Source organism: Aspergillus welwitschiae (genome assembly GCF_003344945.1).
Source record: "Aspergillus welwitschiae strain CBS 139.54b unplaced genomic scaffold BDQ94scaffold_18, whole genome shotgun sequence".
Taxonomy (NCBI): Eukaryota; Fungi; Ascomycota; class Eurotiomycetes; order Eurotiales; family Aspergillaceae; genus Aspergillus; species Aspergillus welwitschiae.
In genome coordinates this window covers 85,391-110,498 of record NW_020798712.1, presented here as the reverse complement: position 1 = coordinate 110,498, position 25,108 = coordinate 85,391, and the positions used below count along the sequence as shown (strand labels likewise).

At 51.3% G+C, this 25,108-nt stretch overlaps 14 protein-coding genes across 14 annotated transcripts in view; 8 read left to right on the top strand and 6 right to left on the bottom strand.

Annotated features, from left to right (window-relative positions):
- The first annotated feature begins 73 nt into the window (after window positions 1-73).
- BDQ94DRAFT_38841 (PMF1/NNF1 family protein) lies at window positions 74-1,009 on the top strand. The gene is made up of 2 exons (XM_026775638.1): window positions 74-574; window positions 675-1,009. The coding sequence occupies exons 1-2, from the start codon at window positions 198-200 to the stop codon at window positions 967-969; spliced, it is 672 nt and encodes a 223-aa protein (XP_026625630.1). The 5' UTR covers window positions 74-197; the 3' UTR covers window positions 970-1,009.
- BDQ94DRAFT_38838 (uncharacterized protein) lies at window positions 862-2,911 on the bottom strand. Its single transcript, XM_026775637.1, has 4 exons — window positions 2,717-2,911; window positions 2,630-2,660; window positions 2,402-2,543; window positions 862-2,312 (listed from the first exon to the last, which is right to left on the bottom strand). Exons 1-4 carry the CDS (start codon window positions 2,777-2,779, stop codon window positions 1,049-1,051), a joined length of 1,500 nt encoding a protein of 499 aa, XP_026625629.1. The 5' UTR covers window positions 2,780-2,911; the 3' UTR covers window positions 862-1,048.
- A 2,223-nt stretch (window positions 2,912-5,134) lies between these two features.
- Window positions 5,135-5,569, top strand: BDQ94DRAFT_170842 (uncharacterized protein; the record flags this gene model as incomplete). Its single annotated transcript, XM_026771590.1, has 2 exons — window positions 5,135-5,185; window positions 5,255-5,569. The coding sequence occupies 2 exons, from the start codon at window positions 5,135-5,137 to the stop codon at window positions 5,567-5,569; spliced, it is 366 nt and encodes a 121-aa protein (XP_026625628.1).
- Window positions 5,570-5,877: 308 nt separating this feature from the next.
- Window positions 5,878-6,519, top strand: BDQ94DRAFT_38818 (uncharacterized protein). The gene has a single exon (XM_026775636.1). It carries the CDS (start codon window positions 6,139-6,141, stop codon window positions 6,481-6,483), a length of 345 nt encoding a protein of 114 aa, XP_026625627.1. The 5' UTR covers window positions 5,878-6,138; the 3' UTR covers window positions 6,484-6,519.
- A 104-nt stretch (window positions 6,520-6,623) lies between these two features.
- On the top strand, window positions 6,624-6,945 carry BDQ94DRAFT_144688 (uncharacterized protein; the record flags this gene model as incomplete). The annotated part of the gene is made up of 1 exon (XM_026766495.1): window positions 6,624-6,945. A coding segment is annotated over one exon (258 nt), but the record flags the coding sequence as incomplete, so codon positions are not given.
- Window positions 6,946-7,022: 77 nt separating this feature from the next.
- Window positions 7,023-9,418, top strand: BDQ94DRAFT_38804 (NTF2 and RRM domain protein). The gene is made up of 4 exons (XM_026775635.1): window positions 7,023-7,118; window positions 7,211-7,676; window positions 7,753-8,754; window positions 8,820-9,418. The coding sequence occupies exons 2-4, from the start codon at window positions 7,359-7,361 to the stop codon at window positions 9,111-9,113; spliced, it is 1,614 nt and encodes a 537-aa protein (XP_026625625.1). The 5' UTR covers window positions 7,023-7,118; window positions 7,211-7,358; the 3' UTR covers window positions 9,114-9,418.
- Window positions 9,419-10,186: 768 nt separating this feature from the next.
- On the bottom strand, window positions 10,187-11,033 carry BDQ94DRAFT_144682 (uncharacterized protein). Its single transcript, XM_026766494.1, has one exon. It carries the CDS (start codon window positions 11,011-11,013, stop codon window positions 10,732-10,734), a length of 282 nt encoding a protein of 93 aa, XP_026625624.1. The 5' UTR covers window positions 11,014-11,033; the 3' UTR covers window positions 10,187-10,731.
- Window positions 11,034-11,200: 167 nt separating this feature from the next.
- Window positions 11,201-13,972, top strand: hsp90 (chaperone Hsp90). The gene is made up of 4 exons (XM_026775634.1): window positions 11,201-11,358; window positions 11,559-11,848; window positions 11,948-12,349; window positions 12,572-13,972. Exons 2-4 carry the CDS (start codon window positions 11,588-11,590, stop codon window positions 13,793-13,795), a joined length of 1,887 nt encoding a protein of 628 aa, XP_026625623.1. The 5' UTR covers window positions 11,201-11,358; window positions 11,559-11,587; the 3' UTR covers window positions 13,796-13,972.
- An 890-nt stretch (window positions 13,973-14,862) lies between these two features.
- BDQ94DRAFT_38770 (uncharacterized protein) lies at window positions 14,863-15,361 on the bottom strand. The gene has a single exon (XM_026775633.1). It carries the CDS (start codon window positions 15,215-15,217, stop codon window positions 14,954-14,956), a length of 264 nt encoding a protein of 87 aa, XP_026625622.1. The 5' UTR covers window positions 15,218-15,361; the 3' UTR covers window positions 14,863-14,953.
- On the bottom strand, window positions 15,300-17,988 carry BDQ94DRAFT_38751 (uncharacterized protein). The gene is made up of 3 exons (XM_026775632.1): window positions 16,948-17,988; window positions 16,419-16,877; window positions 15,300-16,358 (listed from the first exon to the last, which is right to left on the bottom strand). The coding sequence occupies exons 1-3, from the start codon at window positions 17,681-17,683 to the stop codon at window positions 15,382-15,384; spliced, it is 2,172 nt and encodes a 723-aa protein (XP_026625621.1). The 5' UTR covers window positions 17,684-17,988; the 3' UTR covers window positions 15,300-15,381.
- Window positions 17,989-19,979: 1,991 nt separating this feature from the next.
- Window positions 19,980-20,482, bottom strand: BDQ94DRAFT_144675 (uncharacterized protein). The gene has a single exon (XM_026766493.1). The coding sequence runs from the start codon at window positions 20,348-20,350 to the stop codon at window positions 20,045-20,047; it is 306 nt and encodes a 101-aa protein (XP_026625620.1). The 5' UTR covers window positions 20,351-20,482; the 3' UTR covers window positions 19,980-20,044.
- A 59-nt stretch (window positions 20,483-20,541) lies between these two features.
- Window positions 20,542-20,765, top strand: BDQ94DRAFT_144674 (uncharacterized protein). Its single transcript, XM_026766492.1, has one exon. The coding sequence runs from the start codon at window positions 20,584-20,586 to the stop codon at window positions 20,743-20,745; it is 162 nt and encodes a 53-aa protein (XP_026625619.1). The 5' UTR covers window positions 20,542-20,583; the 3' UTR covers window positions 20,746-20,765.
- A 1,171-nt stretch (window positions 20,766-21,936) lies between these two features.
- On the top strand, window positions 21,937-24,309 carry BDQ94DRAFT_159811 (phosphate-sensing transcription factor PHO4; the record flags this gene model as incomplete). Its single annotated transcript, XM_026769119.1, has 3 exons — window positions 21,937-22,533; window positions 22,603-23,656; window positions 23,768-24,309. 3 exons carry the CDS (start codon window positions 21,937-21,939, stop codon window positions 24,307-24,309), a joined length of 2,193 nt encoding a protein of 730 aa, XP_026625618.1.
- Window positions 24,310-24,735: 426 nt separating this feature from the next.
- The window catches only part of BDQ94DRAFT_144671 (putative DNA directed RNA polymerase III subunit Rpc82), a 2,969-nt gene continuing 2,596 nt past the window's right edge, over window positions 24,736-25,108 (bottom strand). Inside the window, exon 5 of the mRNA XM_026766491.1 lies at window positions 24,736-24,761. The gene's annotated coding sequence lies outside the window, so the exon portion shown is untranslated. The remainder of the gene's footprint in view (window positions 24,762-25,108) is intronic.

Below are 25,108 nucleotides of genomic sequence, written 5' to 3'. Positions count from 1 at the left end.
ACGTGATGATCAATAGTCGCGCGTCTCCCGGCGCGTCCTCCAATCCCATCATCAATCTACTATTCTCCATAATCCTACAACCACGAAAACAACAACACAAAGGGGCCCGAAACGAACTTAAGGCTCAGCATAACCAATACTACACCCCAATCGACACTCTTCAACCACCTCCAATCCCTCAACCGACGAAAGAAACCATGTCCACCGAACCCAACCCATCAGCCCAAAGACCAGGCGCCTCCCCCTCACCACCTCCTCCCGCCCCGGTCCCCCTAACACCAGGCCCGCGCGCCTCCAAACTACAAGAGATTTTCGACAAGGCGCTCGCGCGCACGCTGCGCGCAAACTCGTATGCGAATTTCAGCGGGTGTTTTCCGACGCCGGCGAAACATGTCCCGGCTAGCTTGGAGAGCGTGTGGAGACAGTTGAATGCGAAGTTGGAGGAGAGCGCGAAGGCCGAGTTCGAGGATATTCTGGCCGAGAGGGATGCTGTTAGGCAGTTAAATGAGTTGGATCGGTTGGTTGGGGAGGCGAAGGTTAGGAAGGATAGAGGAGTCGGTGGGGATAGTGTTGCGTATGTCTACCCTTCCTTATCCTTTTGTTGCTATTTGGTATCATTACATTGGGGGCCTGTGGATGATGGATGGCTAACTGGAATGATTTGTGCTTGGTAGGCCGCATACGTTAAGTCCGGAGGAATTGTACAAAGCGCATCTGTTGCCGCATCTGATGGAGACGCAGGCGGATTTGGATGCGAAGATTAATTCGGTGCAGAATCAGAATGCGGAGTTGGCTGAGAAGGTCCAGGCGCAGAGGTCTGAGATTGAAAGTTTGTTGTCGGGGTTGGAGGCTGTGGTTGCTGATTTGGAGGGTGCTGCGGCCGCGACGACGCAGTTTACGAGTGAGCATCAGCTTCGACAGGAAGCTGCGCAGATGGATGGAGAGGTTAAGGCTAGATCTGAGATCTGATCTGGTGGCTTGGGATTTTTACGATGGCGGGGACAGCCCCCCTCCCTTTCAAGTTCGAATGGATCGGGGTATTGTATGACTACGACAACAAAACCTCCATATCACCGGGACCCATCCATCCGTCTTCGACCACATCCTCCGCAACGAGCATCAGCTCTTTGGGCGCAGCTTTCCGGAGCTGCTGGAGTTTGTCCTTTTGGCCTGCCAGTGCAGCAGCAATGGCCTCCTTGCAGGTTCCATCTCGTTCCTCGTCCGCAGCACCGTCTCTCTTCGCCAAGGCTGCTGCACCACGGTAATAAGTCTGGGCGTTGCGCAGCAGTGTAGCTGCGTTATCTCGGGCCATGTTATAGTCCCACGGAGCCAAGCCAAGCCTCCACCTACCCATCTCCACGTCTCCTCTGGCCAGATGAATCTTTGGCAGGTTTTCAGCATTGGGGAGTTTGGACGCTTTGCTCAATGCGTCCAAGGCAGCGGACAGGGATTGCCATCGAAGGGACAGCGCTTTCATAAAGGCCTCCGGCTCATACGGAGGGAGATCTGTGAGCGCCGTATTGAAAGAAGTGAGCGCGTCTGCTTTGCTGCACAGGCCATCCGGGTCGTTGGATAGATCCAGATCAGGACCGAAAGCTCGCGAAACTTCCTCGGAGTATGTTCCAACTTCGGTCCGTCCGCTTCTGTACAGGACTTCATTCAGGGAGCAGGCGAACTTGGCACGAGCCAGATTGGCCTCGTAGTGCCTGTTTGACCCCTCGACATATGCCGAGATTCGTTTCTGCAGCTGCTCTGATGAATACTCTTCTACCCAAGTGACACCTACTTCAGGGTTGAACGTGAGTAGGTTACAGAGGCTTGTGATGGCTTCCAGTTGTGCGACAGCTGTGTCGACGAGTGTGTCCTTAGTCACGGGCTCAACAATAGCAGCCCATTGTTCTTGCTGGTCTGACGACTTCGACTCGTCCGCAGGTGGCAGTTCTGGCGGTGTATCTTGCATCTGAGTTTCAGCAGGGTCCATTTCGCCGGACGTCATCTGGTTGATCTGCTCCTGCATTTCGGTGTACTTGAGTTCTTGTACAGTTAGGCAACGTTGGAAGAGTTCTATGGCTTCTTGCAAAAGCTTTACTGCCTGAGAGAGCCGGTCATCCGATGGGCGTTTGGATTCAGTCAACGCCTCGGCAATGCTGGTGAGTACTTGGGCTGTGTTGAAAAGCGCATCTGCATTGTCTTGCTCCAGGTCAAGCGCTGCTCTGTGAGAATCAAGCGCTACTCGCAGGACGTCCAATAGTGGCGCAGACAGCTGAGCAGCTAGTTTGGGATGTTGCGTGATTTCATATTGAACTCTCGCTCTATCAGATGTCAGTAACTAAGGTTACTGACGGACGCGTCCATAACGAGTAGATAAGGCAACGATGAATTTGGATGGCGTGTGACGTACTTGTTATATGCCAGGTCAAACGCACTGGGATGTTTGCTCAAGCCTTCATCGTAGGTATTGATGGCGCGCATGAAGAAGCGCAGGGACTTGGCTGCATCTCCGGCGCGCCATTTCTCTCCGGCCTCTTCCTGTTCGACACCAACTGGGACATCTTGGTAAGCTATACGGCGATATATGACCTGAAATTGACCAGGTGATTCAATTCAATCCGGATTCTGGGTGGCTCACGGGCTAAGTATTCATCTGCAGTTTCCGGGGCCTGGGGGGTAGAGTTAGAGGGACAGTATTCGTGATCGAAGGGTCATTTGAGCATACCCGCTGGGTCGCCTTTTTCTTATTAGACTTAGATTCCTTGAGGAAAGACTTTGGTTTCGGCATTTTCAGCGCTCAGGTGAGGCCAGGGTTTCCCGCTAGATCAATGTTTCGATACCAGAAATATAAATCACAGTGGATGCTAAACTAAAATATAAGAAACAAATGGGAAGCTGCAAAGTCAACGGGATATGATGACGTCCTGCGATGTTTTTTTCGAGAATAAAAAGACGAGGGGTAGCTCCATAATGCCGGCGTTACGGGGATACCGCCTTAGCGCCCGCTTTGAGATTACTCGTAGTACATAGGGGGTTATAGTAGCAGTCAGAAGACCTCGTATAAATAGATTACTTTGACAGATTGAAGATAAATTAAGTGGCCAAAGGGTCATCTAGATAAGATTTCTATCCAGCTATCAGAAATATAAAGCAACGGGCTTATCCACTGAGTCTATCAGCGGTCAGCACCTAGTTCACCTACTTAGTGGACTGCCCTAGACGGAAATTCACTGTCGGAGAACCACTCCCGCTCCATGCAAGTCAGCCAGATCTCCCCCTCCAGCACTGTGATAGTGTGCAAGCAAATCCCGCACATGTAGCCAACCAAGAAATGATATTCGCGTTTTGATTTTCAACAACCGGCAGCGGTGTCGTGCATGTTGAAGATCCTTCAGACGGGACGGAGCAATCAGTCAATCACCCATGCATGTCTTACATCGTTTGCAGTCTCACGAACCAATTTTCTTGCTACTCAAGAAACAAGGAATGTCATGACAAGAAAAGCATGCATTACATGTTAACTACTGTATGCCAGCCACTATTGAGTTGAGTCTGCACGGAAGAGACCCGGGGGGTAAGTAGGGGAGGGAGTAGAGAAGGTTTGCTGGGGTTCAGGACCAAGGAAATGGGGGCCACTGGTGGGTGAAGATGCGCTGCTGCTGCCATCGTTAAATCCGCGTGGCTGCCCACTTGCCCGCACGTGGCGGGCCTGGCCGGGAAGGGCCTGAACACTCTTACTGTTAAAAGTGGTAGTGAATAGTTATCTAGTTAGTTTCCATAACGAATTGGGATCAATAATTCTAGTGGTGGAATTCCCACCGTTTTAACTACTTGAACTAGTGTTATATAGATATAGCTAGGATACCACCTGTGGCATTGTAAGAGAGACGGCGTTCTCTCGGTCTGGATAATGAATCAGAACAGAACATGTGCAGGATACTCAAGAAAAAGCAAGCATCTAGTTTAGTTTGCATGCCTTGAACTGGTACACAATAACCACCTATTCAGTACGTACCTGAAAATAGGGGCAGCTGGTATGGTATGATGCATCCACTTCCGTTTGGTCTGCTCCTTTCAGCCAGCCGATCGCCAATACCCTCAAGTATACTCCGTAATTTCGAGTGCATGACGATCAATCCGTCGGGCGCGCAAGCATCCCTGTTTGGTGATGGCGCTCGTGTCTGCCGCCGACGTCCCAACATAGTCCGGTGTCTCAGGCTGCCTGCGATGGTTTAGGCCGGCTCCAGATGGGTCGCATACCCATCTTTGTGTCCCTGCCGACCACTGCACTAGACACTAGATTACTGGAGAAACAAGAGAAACGGGCTTGGAACCATACTATGTATCTCACCACTAGATATCAACTCTATCTCTTGAACCATACATCCACAAGGTTCCTTCACCACGAGATAAATCCAGATCCGGGCAAAGGAGGGGATTTTGGAGGAAATCAGGACAAGAAAACCTTAAAGCCGTCAAAACGACAAATCCCCTCCAATCCTTTCCGACCGTCGACGAGGAAGAAGATTTTATCAGCATTGCGTTTTGGCGCCTGCCGGTGACCCACCCCATCCGCCTCCTTCGCCCCCGGCCTCTCCTGAGTCGAATGCATGGCACGGCTGCGCGCAGTCCAACACTCTCATCAGGGACCTCGTTCTTACTCTTACTCTTCCTTTTCCTCCTCTTTTGATCTTGCCCACATCAGATATCCCCTTTGACCTATACTGATCGCATACTGACCCTGGAAGGAATTGAATGTTCTAAGGTGAGAACCCCTCTTCTCTCCAGCCCTGCTGATCCTGGCTCAATCAGCGTCTTTAATCACTCGGGATCATTTTCCCAGAAAAAAAAATATCCCGATTAGTTATTGATGCCTTGCCTTACCTTTATCCCTCCTTTATTTTCTCGACTGTGGACGACCCATCTGCTTGTCTGGCTCTTGTGTCTCTTCGGTGCTGTTGCAGTTGTTCCTTTGATATCCGCGCCTCTTAAAGTTCTCGCTTCGCTGACCGGGGTACAATCCTATCTTACAGGTTACATACATTCTTCTGGGAAACCTCGCAGCCTTTGTTGTTCCACTATTCTGCACACGCTTTGAACTGCACGCATTATACGACCCACCGCATCCTACACCATCGTGAACATGGCTAGACATACATCGCTAGAGTCTGAGAGACCCATCATGGCCCAGTCGGTAAGTCTACTTACGTGCGATATCCACGCACATTTATCGCCGTCGCAATTCCATCTGATTCGATCATAGGCCCGTACCTCCAAGCGATTCTCGACTGTCAGCGAAGCCCCTACGGTCGCCTCGTCGGAAACCACCTTTGCAGGTTTGCCTGCTGGAGACCCCAGACTAGCCGATTTCCACAATCTCCGTGATGGGCTGGAGCGCCTGGAAAACAAGCCCCTCTTGAAGCAGCGTTTCGTTCCTACTCCGGAGAAGACCGACAACTTGAGCAAGTTGGCATTGGGGGCCAAGGTGGAGCGCGCCCTTGGACGTAGAATGACTAGCCAGGACGCTGTCATGCGAGAGCCCGTGCTGAACGAAAAAGCGGCGGTGGAAGCCCCGTGAGTTGTTGCAGACGACGGTGTCGTGTGGTGTTGACCGAAAGATTGCATTTTGATACCTTACTGGACCTTTTGCTCCCTGTCCCCATGGCCACCTGGGCCACGGCTGTTCTAATGTTGCATGTTTTTCCCGGCTTGCCAGATTTCCCCTGCGGCGGGTTCTATGACCGAGTTCGATACCCGTCTTTCTTGATGAGAAGCTTATCTTTACCTGTCTATCATACCCCCCTTCTGAGCCAGCTATCCACTCTGATTTAATGCGATTCCGCTGCGTGTACCAACCCTAATTTACTGTCTGATAGCCATCTGCTTATTTGATTACTGGGATAATTGTGTGATGTTTGTTAGGGGGCGTGGTACTGTGCCGGTTCCGTTTGCTATGTGACAAAGGAGCACACCGATGATTGGATATACGAATCCGAGATCTGCCAGTGATCTATCTATCTCGTGCCCGGCTCTAAACTTTGTACTGTCTATATTCCAAAAGGAACGAGCAAGAATCCGAACTCCGATACATATTATGAAGAATGGTGAAGAAAATGTGCTTTTTTTATTACAGGCGGTGCATCAGATATGGTAGTAAAACAGCTATCGGCCGAGGATCCAGCATCATTGCCAATGAACGGGCCTGTTCTGGGGGGGTTAAATCCACCGCATGCTGATATCATGGATGGCAAATGGACTAGCCTACCACATTGTTCCACTGCGTCATCAACACAAGTTCCGACAGCAATTTCGTTTACAGAGTGTGTACTACTGCTATCTAAGTGCCAGCCTCATAACTTCCATGTAAATCTAGTCCCACCATCTGTAAATCTTGATCCATTGGAAGTAATTGGTCCTATTCAGCTCCAATATTGCCACCACCGCTGCCACCCACATTTTGTCACTGATCGCGGTCGTCCAGTCGATCGATGAGATGCGCCCGTGAATCATATCAGCCCAAAGTAGCAGGCGGTGAATTCGGGGCCAAGCGCGACATGTCCTGAAGAGGACTAGCGCCGGGCACTTCTGGGTTCGGTGCTGGATTTTGCACCAGCAAAAACGAACGGCTTGACTGGCCTTGACCTCAAAGTCGGTTTCCCTCTGCGCTGCTGCTCTCAGCAACCTCTCGTGTCTCTCTCCGTCCACCCTGTTACTACTAGCTGTTACTTACCACACTCCCCCAAACTTAACTTCCCTCACCACTCTTCATCCACACACACACACTAACTACTACCACCCCTCTCAACCCTCCACACATACACAAACCCCCCCATCTTCCTCTTCATCTTTCCTTGCAATTCTCATCCTCAGCCAGTTTTTCATCTGCTTGCACCTCTTGGTCTCCTAAATCAAGCTCCGTCTCTCTTCGTCCCGTGCTTTTTCCCTTCCGATTCTGTTGCCTCGGGCTTTTCCTCGCACACTCAATTCCGGAATCGCACAAGGTTCTTTCTGTTATTCACCTCGACGACTTCGACGCGCCACCTTTCTATCTTTCATTGATCTTTTCTTTTCTTTCTGATTCACTTCATTGCGCCTTCGAGGAGCAATTCGTTCGCACAATCTACGTTGTAAGTCCCTCATTTTTCACCTGCAATCGTGGCCCCGAACTCTCAGCCATGGCCATATACGTCCAAGCTTCAAAAGCACTGACAAATACCAGTGTCGGGGAATATTTCTTACTAGATTTTTTTCCCTTCCCTCGCCGCATCAAGCCTAGCCTCGTATCCAACATATTCTTTTGCTCGGCTCTTCTCTCTTAGACTTTTCTCTTTCTTTTTCTTGAGCCTCCAAGTTTCATTCATTTCACAATGGCCGACACGACCCAGGCTCCTATCAACGGCGGCTACCCTGCGCAACACGCTTACCCCGACTCTTTCACCCACGCCCCCGCAAACGTCAACAGCGCGGCCAGCTTCCAGCCTGCGCCCTCCTCTACTCCCTCGAACGCCCCCGCAAATGACCAGAAGAATGGTATTTCGAAGGATGAGGTTGGCTGGTACTTCGTGGAGCAGTACTACACCAACATGAGCCGCAGTCCGGAGAAGCTTCACCTCTTCTACTCTCGGCGTTCTCAGCTCGTTTTTGGCACCGAAGCTGAAACTGTTCAGGTTGCTGTGGGCCAGAAGGTGCGTTGATATCTCCGCTCCGTGGGATAGATCCCTGTCCAGTAAAGTCTAATTTTTGCTGACATCGTCGTCACAGGCTATCAATGATAAGATCAAGCAGCTTGACTTCCAAGACTGCAAGGTCCGTGTCTTGAACGTCGACTCTCAGGCCTCATTTGATAACATCCTGATCTCTGTGATTGGCGAGATCTCGAACCGCTCCGAGCCTTCCCGCAAGTTTGTGCAGACTTTCGTGCTGGCGGAACAGCCCAACGGTTACTATGTTCTCAACGACATCTTCCGGTATCTTGTCGATGAGGAGGAGGAGATCGAGCAAGAAGAAGCTGCTCCTGCTGCTGCCCCTGCTGCCCCTGCTGCCCCGGTTGAGGAGCCGGCTGCTGAAGAGCCTGCACAGCCTGAGGCTGAAACTGTCCCGGAGCCCGAGAAGGCCCAGGTAGACAGTGAGCCTGCTGCGGCTCAGGTGGACGAGAAGCTCGAGGAGGCCGAGCAGACTGCTGAGGCCAAGCCCGTCAAGGAGGATGCTCCCCAGACCAATGGAACCGCAGCTCAGGAAACGCCTGTCGAAGCTGCCCCGGAAGCTGCTGCCCCGGTTGAGACTGAGGCACCCAAGGCTGAGAAGCCCGCCACTCCCGAGCCCACTCCTGTGCCTGAGCAGAAGGAAGCTCCTGCTCCGGCTAAGGAGAGTGCTCCCGCTAGGGCGGTCCCTAAGACTTGGGCCACCATCGCCTCCAAGTCTGGTGCCTCGGCGCCTGTTGTTCCCGCTGTCCCCGTTGCTCCGGTAAAGCCTGCTCCCGCTGCCAGCTCTGCTCAGCCCACCGCTCCGGCCCCCGCCCCCGCCGCTGCTCCTGCTCCCGCGGCCGCTGCCGCCCCCGAAGCCGCGTCCAGCCAGCCTTCCTCGACTGATGGTTCTGGCTGGCAGACTGCGGGCCATGATCACAAGAAGACTCAGTCCCGTGCGGGTGAGGAGAATGTTCTCGCCTACATCAAGAACGTCACCGAGAAGGTCGATGCGAGCTTGCTCAAGCAGACCCTGTCTCGCTTTGGCAAGCTGAAGCACTTCGATGTGAGCCGTGCTAAGGTATGCCACCTCTTAATGCACCCATGATTCGGATCGGACAAAGGAAAAGCTAACCTTGCATCCAGAACTGCGCCTTTGTCGAATTCGGTGATGCCGCGGGCTATGCCGCCGCTGTTGCTGCCAACCCCCACCAGATTGGAACCGAGCAGATCTACGTGGAGGAGCGTCGCCCTCGCACCAATGCCTTCGGTAACGGAAGCTACGGTGCGGGCCGCGGTGGTGCCGGTCGTGGTCGTGGTGACCGTGCAGGCAGCCAGGGTCGCGGAGGCTTCCAGCGCGAGGGTCGCGGAGGCTTTGCCCCCCGTGGCCGTGGCGGCAACGTCAACGCCAAGGGTCGCAACCAGGCTCAGACTGCTTAGGCACCTTCACTAACCAAAATACCTCTGACGTCTTACGAAGAACGACGATCGAACGTAAGCGGCGGTCATATCCGCGACCTTGACGGCTTCGTTCCTTTCCCATTCTTTCTCTTTTCTTTCCCCTCTTTACAAAGCCTTATATGATTCCTAGCCCTTCCTCCTGGCTTGAGACGGTATACGGGTTTAGATGCTCACGGCGATCCAGGACATGTATTACTCTCCCCCTTTACTTTGATAATGACATGTGTTATGTGGCCCTCTTGTCACAGTGCATATTAGCGGTTGGAAAAGTTTTCTTATCATCTTCTCACTGGGCTTTGCTTGGTCGTCATCATGACTTTGGTTTCCTCTTCCTGTGTTGCCATGACCTCTTCTTTTTTTTTTATTCTCTACCTCTTTGATGGCTCCTTATCTTCTTAGCATAGCGAGCTGAATGCCCATATTTCTTTCATCTCTATCTCTTGCTTTTGACCTCCCATCTTCTTCATCTACTTCTCCCACCATGTTGACGACCGTCGCTGTCCATCACTGGCTTCTTAGTCCTGGCTCCTGCTTAGTTACACTTCTTCCCCTGGCTTCTGGTTCATTGTTTCTATTTCCGGCCTCGTCATGTTTGAGGAGTGTAAATGGATGGCTTCTTGCTTGAATGTTTCTTTTTCATTATTTTACGTCTCCCTAGGTCGTGTGCCGTGCTTTCTTGGGGGGGTTAGCTCCCTCGGGGCAAGGGCCACGGGGGCGGTGGGTAGCGGGCGGTGTTGGCTCAGGATGATGTTGTTGCGAAATGTGCAACCACAATGGAGTAAACTGGAAGAAGTAAAAAAGATCGAAGACAACTACAGAAAACAATCAAACACAGAAATTTCGCTAATGACAGATGCCCTTGTTGTAGTAATTGGCGGTATTCAGGGAGCAATGAAGGGTGCTCAAGGTCCCCAGTTGGCCGAAGTAGCGTAGACAGCATGCAAGGCTTTTTGGGGTTTTGGGGGGGGGGGGGGGGGGGGGGGAGGTCGATGAGCTCGATATGGTGATGGTGGTGGAGGATGGTAGCGACTTCGTTGAGGATGTTCCGGATAGGGGGGGGGGGGGGGGTAAGGTGTGAGTCAATGGTCCCAGTAATGAATTGATGTTGATGATTCCTAAAACCCCTAGAGAGATCAAGGGAGGCAAGCTAACTAGCAACTATGTAGATATCTAATACCTGTAGCTATTTCGAAATTACTATGTGGGTCTAGAGTACCTCCCAGGTGGCATGCCTGGCAGGGCAACAGCATTGACTGAAGTGACATACAGTGAAAGCTGAAATCCAGTGAAGTAGTAACTACTAGTACGGCGTAGTACTCGACGGTAGCCGTGGTAACATTCGTAAGTAAAGTAACTATGTATGAAAGGGCACAAAGCGGTCAGAGTGATTGCGGCTCCGGATTGGCTGGGAACCCGTGAATGGAGGGGGAAGGAGACGGAGCAGAAGAGCGGAACGTTCTAGATAGTGAGCCTCAGGCAGCCAGATCGCCCCCGGAAGTTATCGCCCAGCAAAAAGAAGCATGAAGACATCTGGGGAAGTCCCCTGGCATAGCCATATCGGATCGGGGAATTCCCATGGCTACGGCTAGATACTCACTCAACGGAGCATGACCACTGGACCTTCAACCAGTAGGGGGTGGCAGGCACCAAAGAAAGGGGAGAAACAGGGCCGGTTAGTGCCTGGCAAGGTGTGGGCAGAAGCATCTAGATCCCGCAGCTGGAAGGCGCTGGAACATCCTGGGCTGGCGGGGGGAGAAGAAGCTTGGGGACTTGGGAGAGTGACACAGTAGTGGGAGGAGCAGCGTGGAATCGGTGGAAGTTGCTGGATCGCCGTAGAAACGCCGCACCGAAATTTTGTGACGGTCCGCCCAGAGAACATTAAGGTCCCGCCCCGTCGCCTTTTCCCTTCGGTTCATCAGCTATTTTTTCTCTTTCCTCTCTTCCTCTCACTCTTATTCTCTAATCACTCTTCCCTCTCTCTCTACCTCCATCTCCCTTTTCTTTCTGTCAACTCGTGGGCAGTTCTTAATCTCCTTTCCTCCTATCTATCTTGTGTGATCCGTGACTTTGCTCCATTTGCCCTCCCATCAAACCTCCACACCTTTCAATCTGTTTTAGGTCAGTACTACTCAACTTTACTATACACTAAAACTGTCCCTCCCTCCCCCACCTGGAGCTCTGACTCAGCCACTATCGTTTGCGTGCAAACCTGGCTCAGCGGGAGGCAAGACGGGATTTCTAGAAATTTCTGCCCTTTTCTTGCCTTCCCTCTTTGTCAACAAATTTAAAGAGACTCCAATTCCCCTTCTCTGATTTCCAACTTTTTTCATTCTCCACTTCAGAACCATCTGAAGGAGCTTGGCTGTCTCGCTTCTTCTTCTTCTTCTTCTTTCCTTCTTTACTGACATCCCTACCCCTCCTTAGAAAACCAAGTCTCTCCTCCTACCGCCACCATGTCTGCCGAGACTTTCGAGTTCCAGGCTGAGATCTCTCAGCTCCTCTCCCTCATCATCAACACTGTCTACTCCAACAAGGAGATTTTCCTGCGTGAGCTGATCTCCAACGCCTCCGATGCTCTGGACAAGATTCGCTATGAGTCCCTGTCCGACCCCTCTAAGCTCGACTCGGGCAAGGATCTCCGCATCGACCTGATCCCCAACGCCGAGGCCAAGACCCTCACCATCCGTGATACCGGTATCGGTATGACCAAGGCTGTAAGTTTTTCTCTCCTATCACTCCCTGCTCTTTCTTCTGCCATTGAGCGGTACCCTCTTACGTTTAGCGTGAATTCTGACTTTGTGGGCTTTTTTTAGGACCTCATCAACAACCTCGGTACCATTGCTCGCTCTGGTACTAAGCAGTTCATGGAGGCTCTCTCCGCTGGTGCTGATATCTCCATGATCGGTCAGTTCGGTGTTGGTTTCTACTCTGCCTACCTTGTGGCCGACCGTGTCACCGTCATCTCCAAGCACAATGATGACGAGCAGTACATCTGGGAGTCCGCTGCCGGTGGTACCTTCACCCTCACCCAGGACACCGAGGGTGAGCAGCTTGGTCGTGGTACCAAGATCATCCTCCACCTGAAGGATGAGCAGACCGACTACCTCAACGAGAGCCGCATCAAGGAGGTTGTCCGCAAGCACTCCGAGTTCATCTCCTACCCCATCTACCTCCACGTCCTGAAGGAGACCGAGAAGGAGGTCCCCGACGAGGAGGCTGAGACCAAGGAGGAGGAAGAGGGTGACGAGAAGAAGCCCAAGATCGAGGAGGTCGATGAGGAAGAGGAGAAGAAGGAGAAGAAGACCAAGACTGTCAAGGAGAGCAAGATCGAGGAGGAGGAGCTTAACAAGACCAAGCCCATCTGGACTCGTAACCCCGCCGACATCACCCAGGAGGAGTACGCTGCTTTCTACAAGTCCCTCTCCAACGACTGGGAGGACCACTTGGCTGTCAAGCACTTCTCCGTCGAGGGTCAGCTCGAGTTCCGTGCCATCCTCTACGTCCCCAAGCGTGCTCCCTTCGACCTGTTCGAGTCTAAGAAGACCAAGAACAACATCAAGCTCTACGTCCGCCGTGTCTTCATCACCGATGACGCCACTGACCTCATCCCCGAGTGGCTCAGCTTCGTCAAGGGTGTTGTCGACTCTGAGGACCTTCCTCTCAACCTGTCTCGTGAGACTCTCCAGCAGAACAAGATCATGAAGGTCATCAAGAAGAACATCGTCAAGAAGACCCTCGAGCTCTTCACCGAGATCGCTGAGGACCGCGAGCAGTTCGACAAGTTCTACTCTGCCTTCAGCAAGAACATCAAGCTCGGTATCCACGAGGACGCCCAGAACCGTCCCACTCTGGCCAAGCTCCTCCGCTACCAGTCCACCAAGTCTGGTGATGAGGCTACCTCCCTTACCGACTACGTCACCCGTATGCCCGAGCACCAGAAGCAGATCTACTACATCACCGGCGAGTCCATCAAGGCTGTTGCCAAGTCTCCCTTCCTGGACAGCCTCAAGCAGAAGAACTTCGAGGTTCTGTTCCTGGTTGACCCCATTGACGAGTACGCCTTCACTCAGCTGAAGGAGTTCGACGGCAAGAAGTTGGTCGACATCACCAAGGACTTCGAGCTTGAGGAGTCCGAGGAGGAGAAGGCTGAGCGCGAGAAGGAGGAGAAGGAGTTCGAGGGTCTCGCCAAGAGCCTCAAGAACATCCTCGGCGACAAGGTCGAGAAGGTCGTTGTCTCCCACAAGCTCGTTGGCTCTCCTTGCGCCATCCGTACCGGCCAGTTCGGTTGGTCCGCTAACATGGAGCGTATCATGAAGGCCCAGGCCCTCCGTGACACCTCCATGAGCTCTTACATGTCCTCCAAGAAGACTTTCGAGATCTCTCCCAAGTCCTCTATCATTAAGGAGCTCCGCAAGAAGGTTGAGGCCGATGGCGAGGGTGACCGCACTGTCAAGTCCATCACTCAGCTGCTCTTCGAGACCTCCCTCCTGGTCTCCGGTTTCACCATTGAGGAGCCCGCTAGCTTCGCTGAGCGCATCCACAAGCTCGTCTCCCTTGGTCTGAACATCGACGAGGAGGCTGAGACCACCGAGGAGAAGGCTGCTGAGGAGGCTGCCCCTGCCGCCGCCGCTGCCGAGAGCTCCATGGAGGAGGTTGACTAAATGTTGACCGCATGATGTCACGATCTTCTTTTCGAGCAAAATGGAAATGAGATGTAACTGATTTGTGATGACCCGGAAACTGTTCCAGCGGTATTTGCATCAGGGATCTAATATTCACTGAACGATATTGCGTTATTAATCGGAACGGCAAAGGAACCCTTTTTCCTTTGATCCTTTTTCTGTCTTTTTTCTTCATTACTGAATTACGAATTCTACCTTTTTCTTTTTTTCTTTCGGCGTTTTGAGCGTTTATTACCCCCAACCTAAATACAGTCCGTCTGATACGCTTGTTGTCAGTATGGTAGACTTACCTTGAGAATAAAAGCTTTCTCTGTTCAACTTGTTGCTCTCAACCTAGACGGTCGTAGTATAACATAACAGTAGTAATCCCTTTCTGATAACTCTTCCCACTACATACCTATATGTTTGCATAATGATCGATCAACAATCCAATCATTTCATCTAGTAGTCACTAATCATCTGCATCCTTAGGTGGTGTTACTATGACGCTACAGCTATCTATATACGAGTAGCCACGTACATAACTTTTTGAAGAACGAAAAAAAGAAAAGAAAAAGGTCAGTTCATCAGCAGTGAATCAAATCAGGCCAGGTCGCTGTCGACTAGGTTAGGTTGCAATTGGCAGTATTAAGCAGTAGTTGCACCGTGCAGTGATAGTATTCTAAACCGTATACAGTAGTAGGAACACGCATGGATATAATTTATCATATGGAAGATATCTTATGAGAGAGGAGGGAATGGGAGGGAGGGGAGAGGGAAAGAACTACTACTACTACTACTACTACTGCTGCTGCTGCTGCTGCTGCTGCTGCTACTGCTGCTACTACTACTACGCTGAGACTATACTTACACTCTGTATTCGACATATATGCCGTGACAGAGAGTAAACAGTGTATGTATATATGAAGGTGAGTAGCAAAAATTGTTTTTCCCCTCTTGGTATCAATTGACGCCGCACGGTAGTACCTGAATTAGGTCGAAACCAGTGGAAAAACCGAGTTATGGCTATATTGGCCCAGCTTACATAGTACTCATAAGTTATGTGTTCTACATTTGAGGTTTCTTGGGAAATAAAATCTTCCCAATTTTGTCCATATTACGAGTAGATTGACTGTAAGCTACCTGAATAAAATTTGATCAAGCAAGGAGGCACATAAACGGGATGAACTGGGCACCTAGCCTCCCTGGTGAGTTGTGTTGTGGTTCGTGAGTACATTGAGCACATTTCTTCATTAGATGTGACCTGAGGGGAAGTTGTATGCAGTGGGAAAACGCCAGAAATGAATATTGGATGGATGGAAAGAGAGTTGGGAAACGGTGAAAGAGAAAATGAGAGAGGGGGGATGAAAAGACGTGGGAAGGTGAAAATGTGTCTGTGGAAACGCCGGGGTTTGCTTGCATGCGAGTCAATCCAGTTGACGCCTATTGCCCTAAGAACATATGTGTCTCCCAGCTCTTATAGATGAATTGGAGAGGGGGGTATAGGAAATAGTAGAGTAAAAAGGGATAATGAGGGGATACGAGTGTAAAGTACCCACCCTAGTAAGTGAGTAGGGCTGGATCACTTAATCAGTCGAACCGCACCAGTCAAAATGCCATTCAGACAGACTGCGCGAGGATAGTCCCCATGCTTTGGCAAGCCAAAGAGCCAGCCCCCCGACAACTCCAAAGGAGCCCACGATCTGAACGATGGCCCAGCCCCGCCGCTTGAGGTCCTCGGACAACCAGACAAGTCCCAGAGGGTCTTGCGGGCGAATCCGGGCAAGGCGATACTCCACATTCTGCCCACTTTGTGCTCGAACAAGAAGACTGCCCCCGCTTGCTTTCTCCAAGGGAGCTCGGAGTCCGCAAAAGCCTGGCGTTTGTGTAATGGGGACCAGCGATCCGTCTACTACGCACTCGCCTAACCGTTCCGTGAGCCAGATGGCACGCTCGCCCCTTGCCATGGCAGCGTATCTCTCTCGTTCATTCTTTAGGCTTTGCTGCAACTCAGATGCCCACTTTGCCAACTGCAAACGGGCCATTTTCTCTTCCTGTCGCGTGTGATCTGCTATCCGAGCCATAGTGTAGCTGGGCGAACCCCGGCTTGAGCCATGATTAATTGGTTGGGTACTAGGTTGGCGAGTTGGGTGTTGCCAGAAATGCTCTCGTTGCTGTTGGGCTAGTTTCTTTGCAGCTGAGTGTCGCATCCAAATGATATTCTCGGCGTCGAATAACCTCTGGACTAACAAAGTCAATTCGGAGGGCACCAGGGGTTGGACATAGTCGGGGCTCATTAAAGTGCTAGCATCCATAACATCTTCATCACTGGTTTTGGCCGAGGATACTGCAAAAGGCAACTGTCCGTCAAAGTCATCTGCCCCAGGACCTGTGTTTCCAAAAAGGAAGGGCTTGGCCGGAGTGGCTTGCGTATGCTTGTGGAACCCCGACTTAAGTGCAGAGATCTGCTCAGGAGCCAACAAGTCAGCCTTGGATATCAGAGGGATGACGTTGGTCCATTCGCATAGCAAGTCGATGCATTCCATGTCTGCCACAAAGGTATCTGATAATACGTGAGCTCATCTATCTAATCAACGAGAGCGAACTAACCGAGAATACATACCTGCAGAGACGAGATAAAGTACAGCATCAACTTGGGTGCCACCCTGCCCTGCAAGCAGGTTTTGGAAGTCGTGATTGCAAGAATCAATAGCTGTTGTTGCGCGGAATAGCTGTTGACGTATGTAATGTATGATGGCATCCACTTGTCCGGTGCGACTCAGCGAGGTTGCAGGTGTATCAACGAAGCAGATATTGCGTTCTAGAACTACATCACCTGTACTTCTCCTACGGCGCAGCACGCGTGAGTCTTCCAAGTCTGACCACCAAGATGGGTACGGCTTGGTACTGGCGTAGATCTCTGATGTAGTTGACAACGGTAGTCGATGTGCCTGAGATAGTTGGATCGTCGTAAGAGATGTCCGCGACGGTGTCGAGGTATCGGTAGGTGGAAAGTCGTCTACATGTACAATGTCCTCACAAGCCTGGACGATCGACCTAATGAGAGATGATTTCCCAGAGCCTGCAGCATCAGTCAGCACGCACTCCGCAGGATCACAGACACTACGAAATTGAAGATAAAGAGGACTTACCAGAAGCGCCCGCAACAAGTATTTTGAACCTTCCGAGTGACTTCCCGCGCGATGTGAAGGGTCTCCGACTAGGCATCTTGATGCTTGGCATGATAAACTGGGATGTGCTATCGTGCTCTGGGTTGTGGATAGATCGAGCATCATCGTCTTCTTCTCCAGAGGCAACCGCCTGGCTACTCAAGTCATCGGTGATAGAGATCTCATCTAGGTGGCGCATAGATTGGTTCGAAGTAGATTTGGGACTGCTAGGGAGAGATGAAGGGTCGTCGGGGTTGCTGAGATTCAGGGGGGTGAAGGGCCGGGGAGAGATCAGGTCGGAGGTAATAGAGGCATCCAGTCTATTAGAATGAATAGTATCGAGGGGCTTGAGCGTAGACCTGCGGCGGTTGAGTCCGGAAAGCTGGTCGTCATCGTCCTCCTTATCGTCGCGGTTGGGAGATTGAGAGGTGGAAATCGGTTCCACTCCGGCGGCCTTACTACCAACTATCTGATCTGACTGGGACACGGACGCGGTTTGACTAGTCTGGAGGATACTTTCTTCAAGGCTCTGTACTCCGTACATACTCGTCCTGGAGGCATCGGGCTCATCAGAGGAGAGGTCGTCATCGTGGTCGAGACCGTGATTGCGGGACAGAAAGAAGGTCGCGGGGGCGGCACTGCGGGGATCGATCCACTGCTGTTCGATGGAGGCCTTGCGAGATCGAGGCAGCGCAACATCTGGCACTGGAGGTCTCATGGTGGGGAAAAGAAGCAGAAGTCACAGCGGCAACTCAACAGAGACCTTGCAGTGGCCAGGCATCGAATAGGTACGCAGTCCGTGATTGTAGTTGAGAAAACAGGAGACACGCATTCATTCCATTCTGAAGGAGCGACGTTCGTTCGATGCCTGGTCGGTTTGTCTGCGTTATGTCATCATCAGGCATTGGGTGATCGCCACGTGATGCAGCATCTGAGAACCCCGCACTATGATTAGCTAAGCCATTTCATGCCGAGTTATTTACAGTTAGTTAACTATGAAGTAGACATTTACTACTACTGGGGTGTAGAGGTAGGGGAAATAGTACGATGCAGATGTAGAGAGATCCAGAAGTCATCACTATAGAGGCAGGTAAACTGCCGAGAGTGTGGTTCTGCTATGACCATGTAACTATGTAGCTTAGCTTAGTCCGACTAGTTGTCGGGGCTGTCGGAAAGCGTTCCGAAGAACTGTGTCGCAATTATCCGAGTAATGGTATTTGATAATAAATCATTTTCTGCCTGCTGTCCTGTAGATGGTATACTTACCAACAACTCGTACCGTGGCAAAGAACAGTATCACTAAGTATTTAGTATATAGTATATAGCGTTTAGGTTATAACCAAAATGTAAACGGACATACTTGAACACTGAGGTTTGCGAGCCATGACTTGAGTCGGATTTGCCGACCCTCTTTTGGTGCGCAGGAGCCGGTATTTTATCGATAGATACTCCGTACACATCCCGCACACGGCAGCGACAATGGACCCTTCACCTTTCCAACCGCCCAGCCTCAATATCCTCGTGGCCATGGCTGATCTGATCCCGCTTTCAAATTGGACCAGCCGTGAGAACCTAGACGTCATCCACCGCCAAGTTGATCGCGTGAGCAACGCTCTTCCATGGCACTAGTTCGCCCGTGTTGGACTGATGGTGAGCTGGGGGAGGGGTGTGAAGCTGGTTAGCACGAAAGAAACGAACAGCCCTCTCCTCCCTCCCTTTTCCTCGATGGTGGCCACTACTGGCAACATGGTAGCCTCTTTCCACTATCCCTTCCATAGCGTTCACACAATAACAGGCAACCTAAGCCCCTTCATTGCACCATCGTTTGATTCCTTCCTATAATTTACCTATTCACAGGGATTCAATGATGGTATTTTCGCCAAACTGGCTAGTGGGGTGAAATAGCAGATACGACTAGTTAACTCGTTTGCTGATAATAATGTCGCCAAATGTTTCAGAAGATTTTCGCATCGGCTTTGCACTAGCTTCAAATCTGCACCTAGAGACTGCTAGATGCTTCGGCTGCAGGCTAACCTAGCCTTACTTAGTGTCTTCGTCAACGCCACTCTGCGAAACCGCTAGGTGAACCGAGCATGGCCAACAGCTCGCTGAGAGATGTCAGACCATGATTTGATGATTCGACAGTGTAATATCGCGCCGGCACACCACTGGCCAGACAGGCGTGGTCTTAGGCGGCAGCCCGGACGCCCACCCGCTTCCATCTAGCCCCATTGACCGACTAGGGTGCTTAAAGTGGCAGAAGCTATGCCTAGATAGTAGCTTCGTTCGCAATAAGTCCGCGGAGGCCGGTTGGAAATTGATCCAGCTTTATTCTGCTGCTGGACTCCGTAAAAGGTAGGTGATAATGTGAGCATTTCTCGGCAGCTCGAGACGGCGGACTAAATCAATGAGATATCTACCCACCTACTACTCAGGTACCCACTGGGGGGTAGATGGAAGTACTAGATTTGCCCGTGACACTGTATAGAGGGAGGGAAATGGTTGGTTTAGCGTTGGTGTGTACCAGGGGGACAGAGGGCATGTAACAAAAGGAAAGGGAAAGAAAACCAAATACGGGAACATCCCGGGCGCTCTTCAACATCAGTGCCTTCCGAAGGGCTTGCATGGACCTCAAGTAACCAGGATTATCATACGAGTATGGATGGCCTTCTTCTTTTCAGGTTCTTCAGCAGTTGAGATCACGATCATCGATCAGTTCATGTAGCCGAGGCGATGACTTTGACTTAAGTTCCTCAGCTATAGATGTGCATGCAGAGCTCAGGCCATATTTTCCTGGAAATGAAAGAAACTGGCTGTTACCTACTAGCTAGGTGGATATTATACTTAGTACCTGCACTACTACTAGGCCATACGTAACGCCAGCCACTAAGGGAAAGCAAAGTTGAAGGAGGTAAGAATTAACCCAGTAGCCACTCGTCCAAGGAGTCAACTCGTGCTGTTATTTTAGCTTAAAGCTACCCTCTCCGAAGGGCTCCATTCTGGCCCCTGCCTCTGTCGCTATTAGGTGGTGACTAATAATGTTACCCACTCACACTGCCAGAGAGTCGCAGACTATTATCTACTGTAGTAAAGTCTCCGTACTTCGTACAGGGGGCCCCGGGTTGGAGCCCTCCGTGGATAGCAGACGCTGGGAGACAGGCTGTCTTCTTGAAAGCTGATTTGTCACATTCACATCCCGGCAGAGAATCTGGGCCGTGGCCATGATCTTCCCAGTAATTATTATTGTTATTTTTTTTTCATTGGTATAAGGCAGTATGATCACAACCAATTGCTGCGAAATTTGTTGCGTCGAAGAAAAACAAAAGGGTAAATGAAGAGCCAGGGAATTAGCTACATAATACAGTAAATATGCTACACCGGACATCTACCAAAGATGAATAACTACACAAGCACTACTGAGTATCTACTATTCTCTGATAACCGTTATTATCCGCGGCACGAAGCTCCACTCTAGAATTGCAATGAATCTTGTCCTGTCCACACCAGAGGATTGTTGACCGGCCGCAATATGTGCGCAAATATCCCACGCCGACAATATATATTGTTGGGAATTTGTGGGTGCGTCTACTAAGCTTTCATTGTGCCTCCGGGAGGGCTATGCTTAATTATTTGCTCCCATTCCTGGATTTACCAGCCGAGGCGGCTTTCCTTTCAGCTGTAGGAACGGGTGTTTTTTTCTTGGTTTGGGTCTACCCAGGAACCCTTGGGACTCGGTGTGTCCTTTTTTACCCCCTCCGTTTTGACTCCCAGGTACCCTAGGACAGACAGGCTAGATGGGGTCAACTTCCAGTCCAAGCGCTAGATCGAATCTAGCCAATTCTCATTAATTCCGGCTGCGGGACGGACTAGTTCCAAATGGGCAAAGATGGTCTCTGCATACCCAATGGAAGACAAGAAGAACTCTAGTGCCACTGGACAGATGAGATTCCACTAGTAATGTATTGGTTATGGTGATACAATACCAAGGTACCAGCGACCATACCTACCCGCCTAGGCAAGAGTGGGAACCTCATTCATTTCCTTCCAATTCTCCGTTCGAGCTGCACTGCCGGGGCTCCTCTTCTTCTTCTCCTCCTCCTCCTCCTCTTCTCCGGACTGGCGACTCCGGACCAGATTGTTCTGTAAAAGCCGTCGAACTTAACCTTTAGCGTTTTAGAGACTCCGAAAATTATCCACAATTGTTCCATTCCACCCTTCTCCCTCCTCCTCCTTTCCCCCCCGGGTAGTTAACTATCGACTCTGACTTAGTCACCATGAACTAAAGTCCATTCACTCTACTATTTGCTCCTCAGTCCTCTCGAATCTCCTGCGCCGCTGTTTGCCCCCCCGCCCTCTGTCCGCTAATTAACCTTCCACCATGGCTTGAATGAATGGTACACCCATTTCTGCTGCTTGCTTTAATTTATTCTCGACTACGGCGGGATTCTTCTCTTGATTTTCACTTCCTCTCTTGGGTCTAGTCCCTCAATTTTGTTCTGTATCCTGCCGGTGCTCTTTCTTCCTTCCGTGGCCCCCTCCATCACCGCCGGTACCCTTTCGTTCGGCTTCCTCCTTACCGTTTCCCTTTCTTCTTTTCTCTACCTCTCCTCCCCCGTACTTTCTTCATATTACGTCTGCTTGGGCTTCATTCAGCCTTACCATTACCAACACACCCTCCTCTTCTCCTCTATCATCGTCACCGCTCTCGCCATGCCCAGCAATTCTTGTTGAGTTTTTTGCTCTCCCGCCCTGTTATTCCCATCCTCTATCTTGCGCCGCGTTCCCCGAAAATCATTCGTTCCTAGCCTACCGGGTTTGCTTTTGACTTTGCCTTCCCTTTCTCCGGCTCGATTGACCTTCACTTCGCCCGCACCCAAAAATTCCACTTCCGATCGGTTATCTCCAGCATCCTGTCTTCCGTCTTTCTGTTCTTAACCCGCTGTTACTGTCTGAAAGGCAGCATTTCTCGTGATGGAGCAAGAGCACCCTCTGGCTTGGTCGGATATGACCAACCCGGGCGATGATGAATTCACCAACTTCCTCGAGTTTGGCATGCAGTTCCCTGATGTGGAGGGGCATGGGCCAAGTGACCCTCATGCTGCCCGGCCTCTTGCCCACCCGGCCTCCATGTCGATGCCCGCCACAACGGCACCTGCGCAGGAGCAATTGGTCCGCATGGATACCGATAATGTTACCACCCAGTCGCCCTCGTACGCCCACCTCATGAACAATGATTTTTCCCTTGACCTTTCCAATCACGGGCAGCAGGCCCAGCCGCATCCCTCGTCATACTCGAATGCCCCAGTCACCCCGGCATTCTACGCGCACAAGCCCCCGCAGCCCCAGTACTTTCACCCTCAGCAGCAGCACCAACCAATGCAGGAACAGTCACACCAGCTTTCCAACCACTCGCACCCGACACAGCAAGCTTACGTTCCTCACGGTCAGACTGTGATACCACCCACCCCCAACAGTATCGAACTCCAAGGAAGTGCCGCTACGCACCCACACCGGACCGATGATAATCATGAGATGTACGAGCGGTTCACGCGAATGAATGACGAACAGGTGAGCATAATCCTTTTTAAATCTGGAGTTTAGCCTGCATAATCTAATGCATGCACCCGCTCTCCGCAGGCCCTTTACACGCCCCTGGTCTCACCTGCCATGACCCCATTGGAAAGTCAATTCCGCTTCCCTGAATACACCATCCCTGGAGAGTACTTCACCCCTCTCACCTCGCCGGCTCTCGAAGCCCACACCTCCAATCCCACTGGTTACCCCTTCCACACCGGCCAAATCTCTGAAATGGGATTTGTGCCCTCCCCGGCCGATAACGCACTCCCTATGTCGTCAGCCCCCTCCTCGCCGGGTCTGATGCGAAAACATCGGCGCCAGCCTTCGACCACCAAGCCCTTCTCCGCTCGCGCTAAAAAGCAACAATCGCCTTCAGTCCGGCCCCAGGCACGGAAAAAGTCACTTTTGAACATCAACTCGGATGAGGTCTTGAATAGCCTAAGCCAGGACCAGGGAAGTAGCAAATCGCGCAGTTCTGGTGGTAGTGGTCTTCGCTACGGAAGTAACGAAAGCTCTGGGCAAGATTCCGTCTCCCCAGAGCCTCTATCTGAACCACTGATGCCGCCACCTGCTCTTCCTCCGTCCCGCAAGTCTCCCGCCATTGCCCCTCAGACCAATCAAGTGTCACAAGCCAATGAACCCGCAACCCCGGCTTTGCTGATGCGCATTCAACGGTCCCCGCACAGCAATGCCTCTACTGGCCCGATGGCAATTGTGTCCAGGCCTGCTCCTTCTGAACCACATGATGATATCATGGAAGATGTTGTCCTTCCAGAAGCAGCTACCTCGTATGAACCGGTCTCGAGACCTCAAGTGAGCCGCATTGACACCACAGTACGGGCGGATTCGGCGTCTTCGACTACTACGCCAGGCAGTGCCACCCCTGCTATGGAACCCAAGTCTGCTCCAGTGGTCCACAGACCTTCCAGTTCTATCGCGCCCAGTCCCCGTACTTTGGCTATGCCCTCCCCCAGCGGACCGGTACCAAAGAAGTCCGATACTCCGAAATTAGGACCCCTGGGCCGAAAGCGGCAGAGTCTCAGCTCGTCTCAGCCTAGCCCTAATCTACGTCCCAAGATAAGCCCCAGTATACAGCCACTGGTTCGAGGTGATGGTAAGTGCTTTTCACGCAATCTGCGCCTTTATCGCCCGGCGGACTCTTATCGACTGGAGAGTTGCTTTTCGACACCTCTTGCGGCATTTCAAGCTAACTAGTGTTGTCTAGGAGGGATCACAAGCGAAACTTCGGCCCTGTACCTTGCGTCAAAGTCGAACTATCAGCACATCTTGGACGGCACTCTTTTGCCTGGCGTCTCCTACCCTGAAACCTTGGCCGAGAATCTGAGCTCAAAACGGACGAATCATAAACTCGCAGAGCAGGGACGAAGGAATCGCATCAACAATGCGCTCAAAGAGATCGAGACTCTTATCCCGACATCATTCGTTCAGATAAAGCATGCCAAAGAAGCTGCAATCTGCAACGCCAAGGGAGGGGATAAGGAGAAGGAGAAAGAAAAGGAAAAGGCCGGAAACCAACCTATCAGCAAGGCTAGCACTGTGGAGATGGCTATTGATTATATCAAAGCCTTACAACAGGAACTGGAAGAAACAAAGGGCAAATTAGCAGCCGCTGAAGAGCGCCTGGGGGAGGGGAAGGGGCTGGGAAAGCGTGATGACAACACAACGAACCCTGAAAATGGGAAAACTGCAAATCCCGTTGATGCGGAATCGGCAGCCACCAGTCATGAAATAGACAACTCTATATAGGACTACGATTGAAATCTCGTAGTCGAGTTGATTCCTACAACTGGGCTGACCCTTGCCTGAAGATCACTATGATGTGATATGTGTTACGAGCGTGAATTTGAGGAAAAGTATAGACCGGTGTTTACTGGGAAGATCAGGTAACATTCCACGTATCTTGATGGCTTTCTATTCGTGCGTTACGGTGGCTGCTTCTTCTGTCATTTCTTGAAACGTTAATAAATGGTGTGGTTTTTGTCTTTTCGCACGGCTTGATGGGAAGGGGTTCTGGTTCTGAGCTGCATTTTTCTTCTCCATGCCATATCCTGCTCCCCTTTCACTTCTTGTACATGGCCCAGGTACTTTTCTTTTGCCCCTCCTGCTTTCGGCAGTGCTTCGTTTGTGGTGGCAGTAGCTACCTGAGCCCCCTCACGTAAAGTATCCTATTCCGGGGGGGGGGGGGGGGGGGGGGGGGGTTTGTATTTTCCGATTACCCGAGCGTCACGACAGAATTGCTGATGGCGTTTAAAGCTCCGAACCAATTGGTCCAAGCTGGCATTCATTTCACCATACTTTTACGGGAGATGATGAGCTACCCATGATGGGTAGTCATGTTCCTCGCCGGGAATCCAGGCTCGGTAGTGTCTTTTGGGCATGGTGAGCAAGACTGCAATGACAGACGTGGTCTATTTGGAGAACAGCGCTGGTAAAGACAGGCGGAGAAGTGAAAGATCGAGGTAGGCGTATTGCCCGCTGCGCGGAAGATGTACAGCTTACAAGAAAGAAGAGGGACACCGTGATCTACTGGATGTGGATGGTCTTT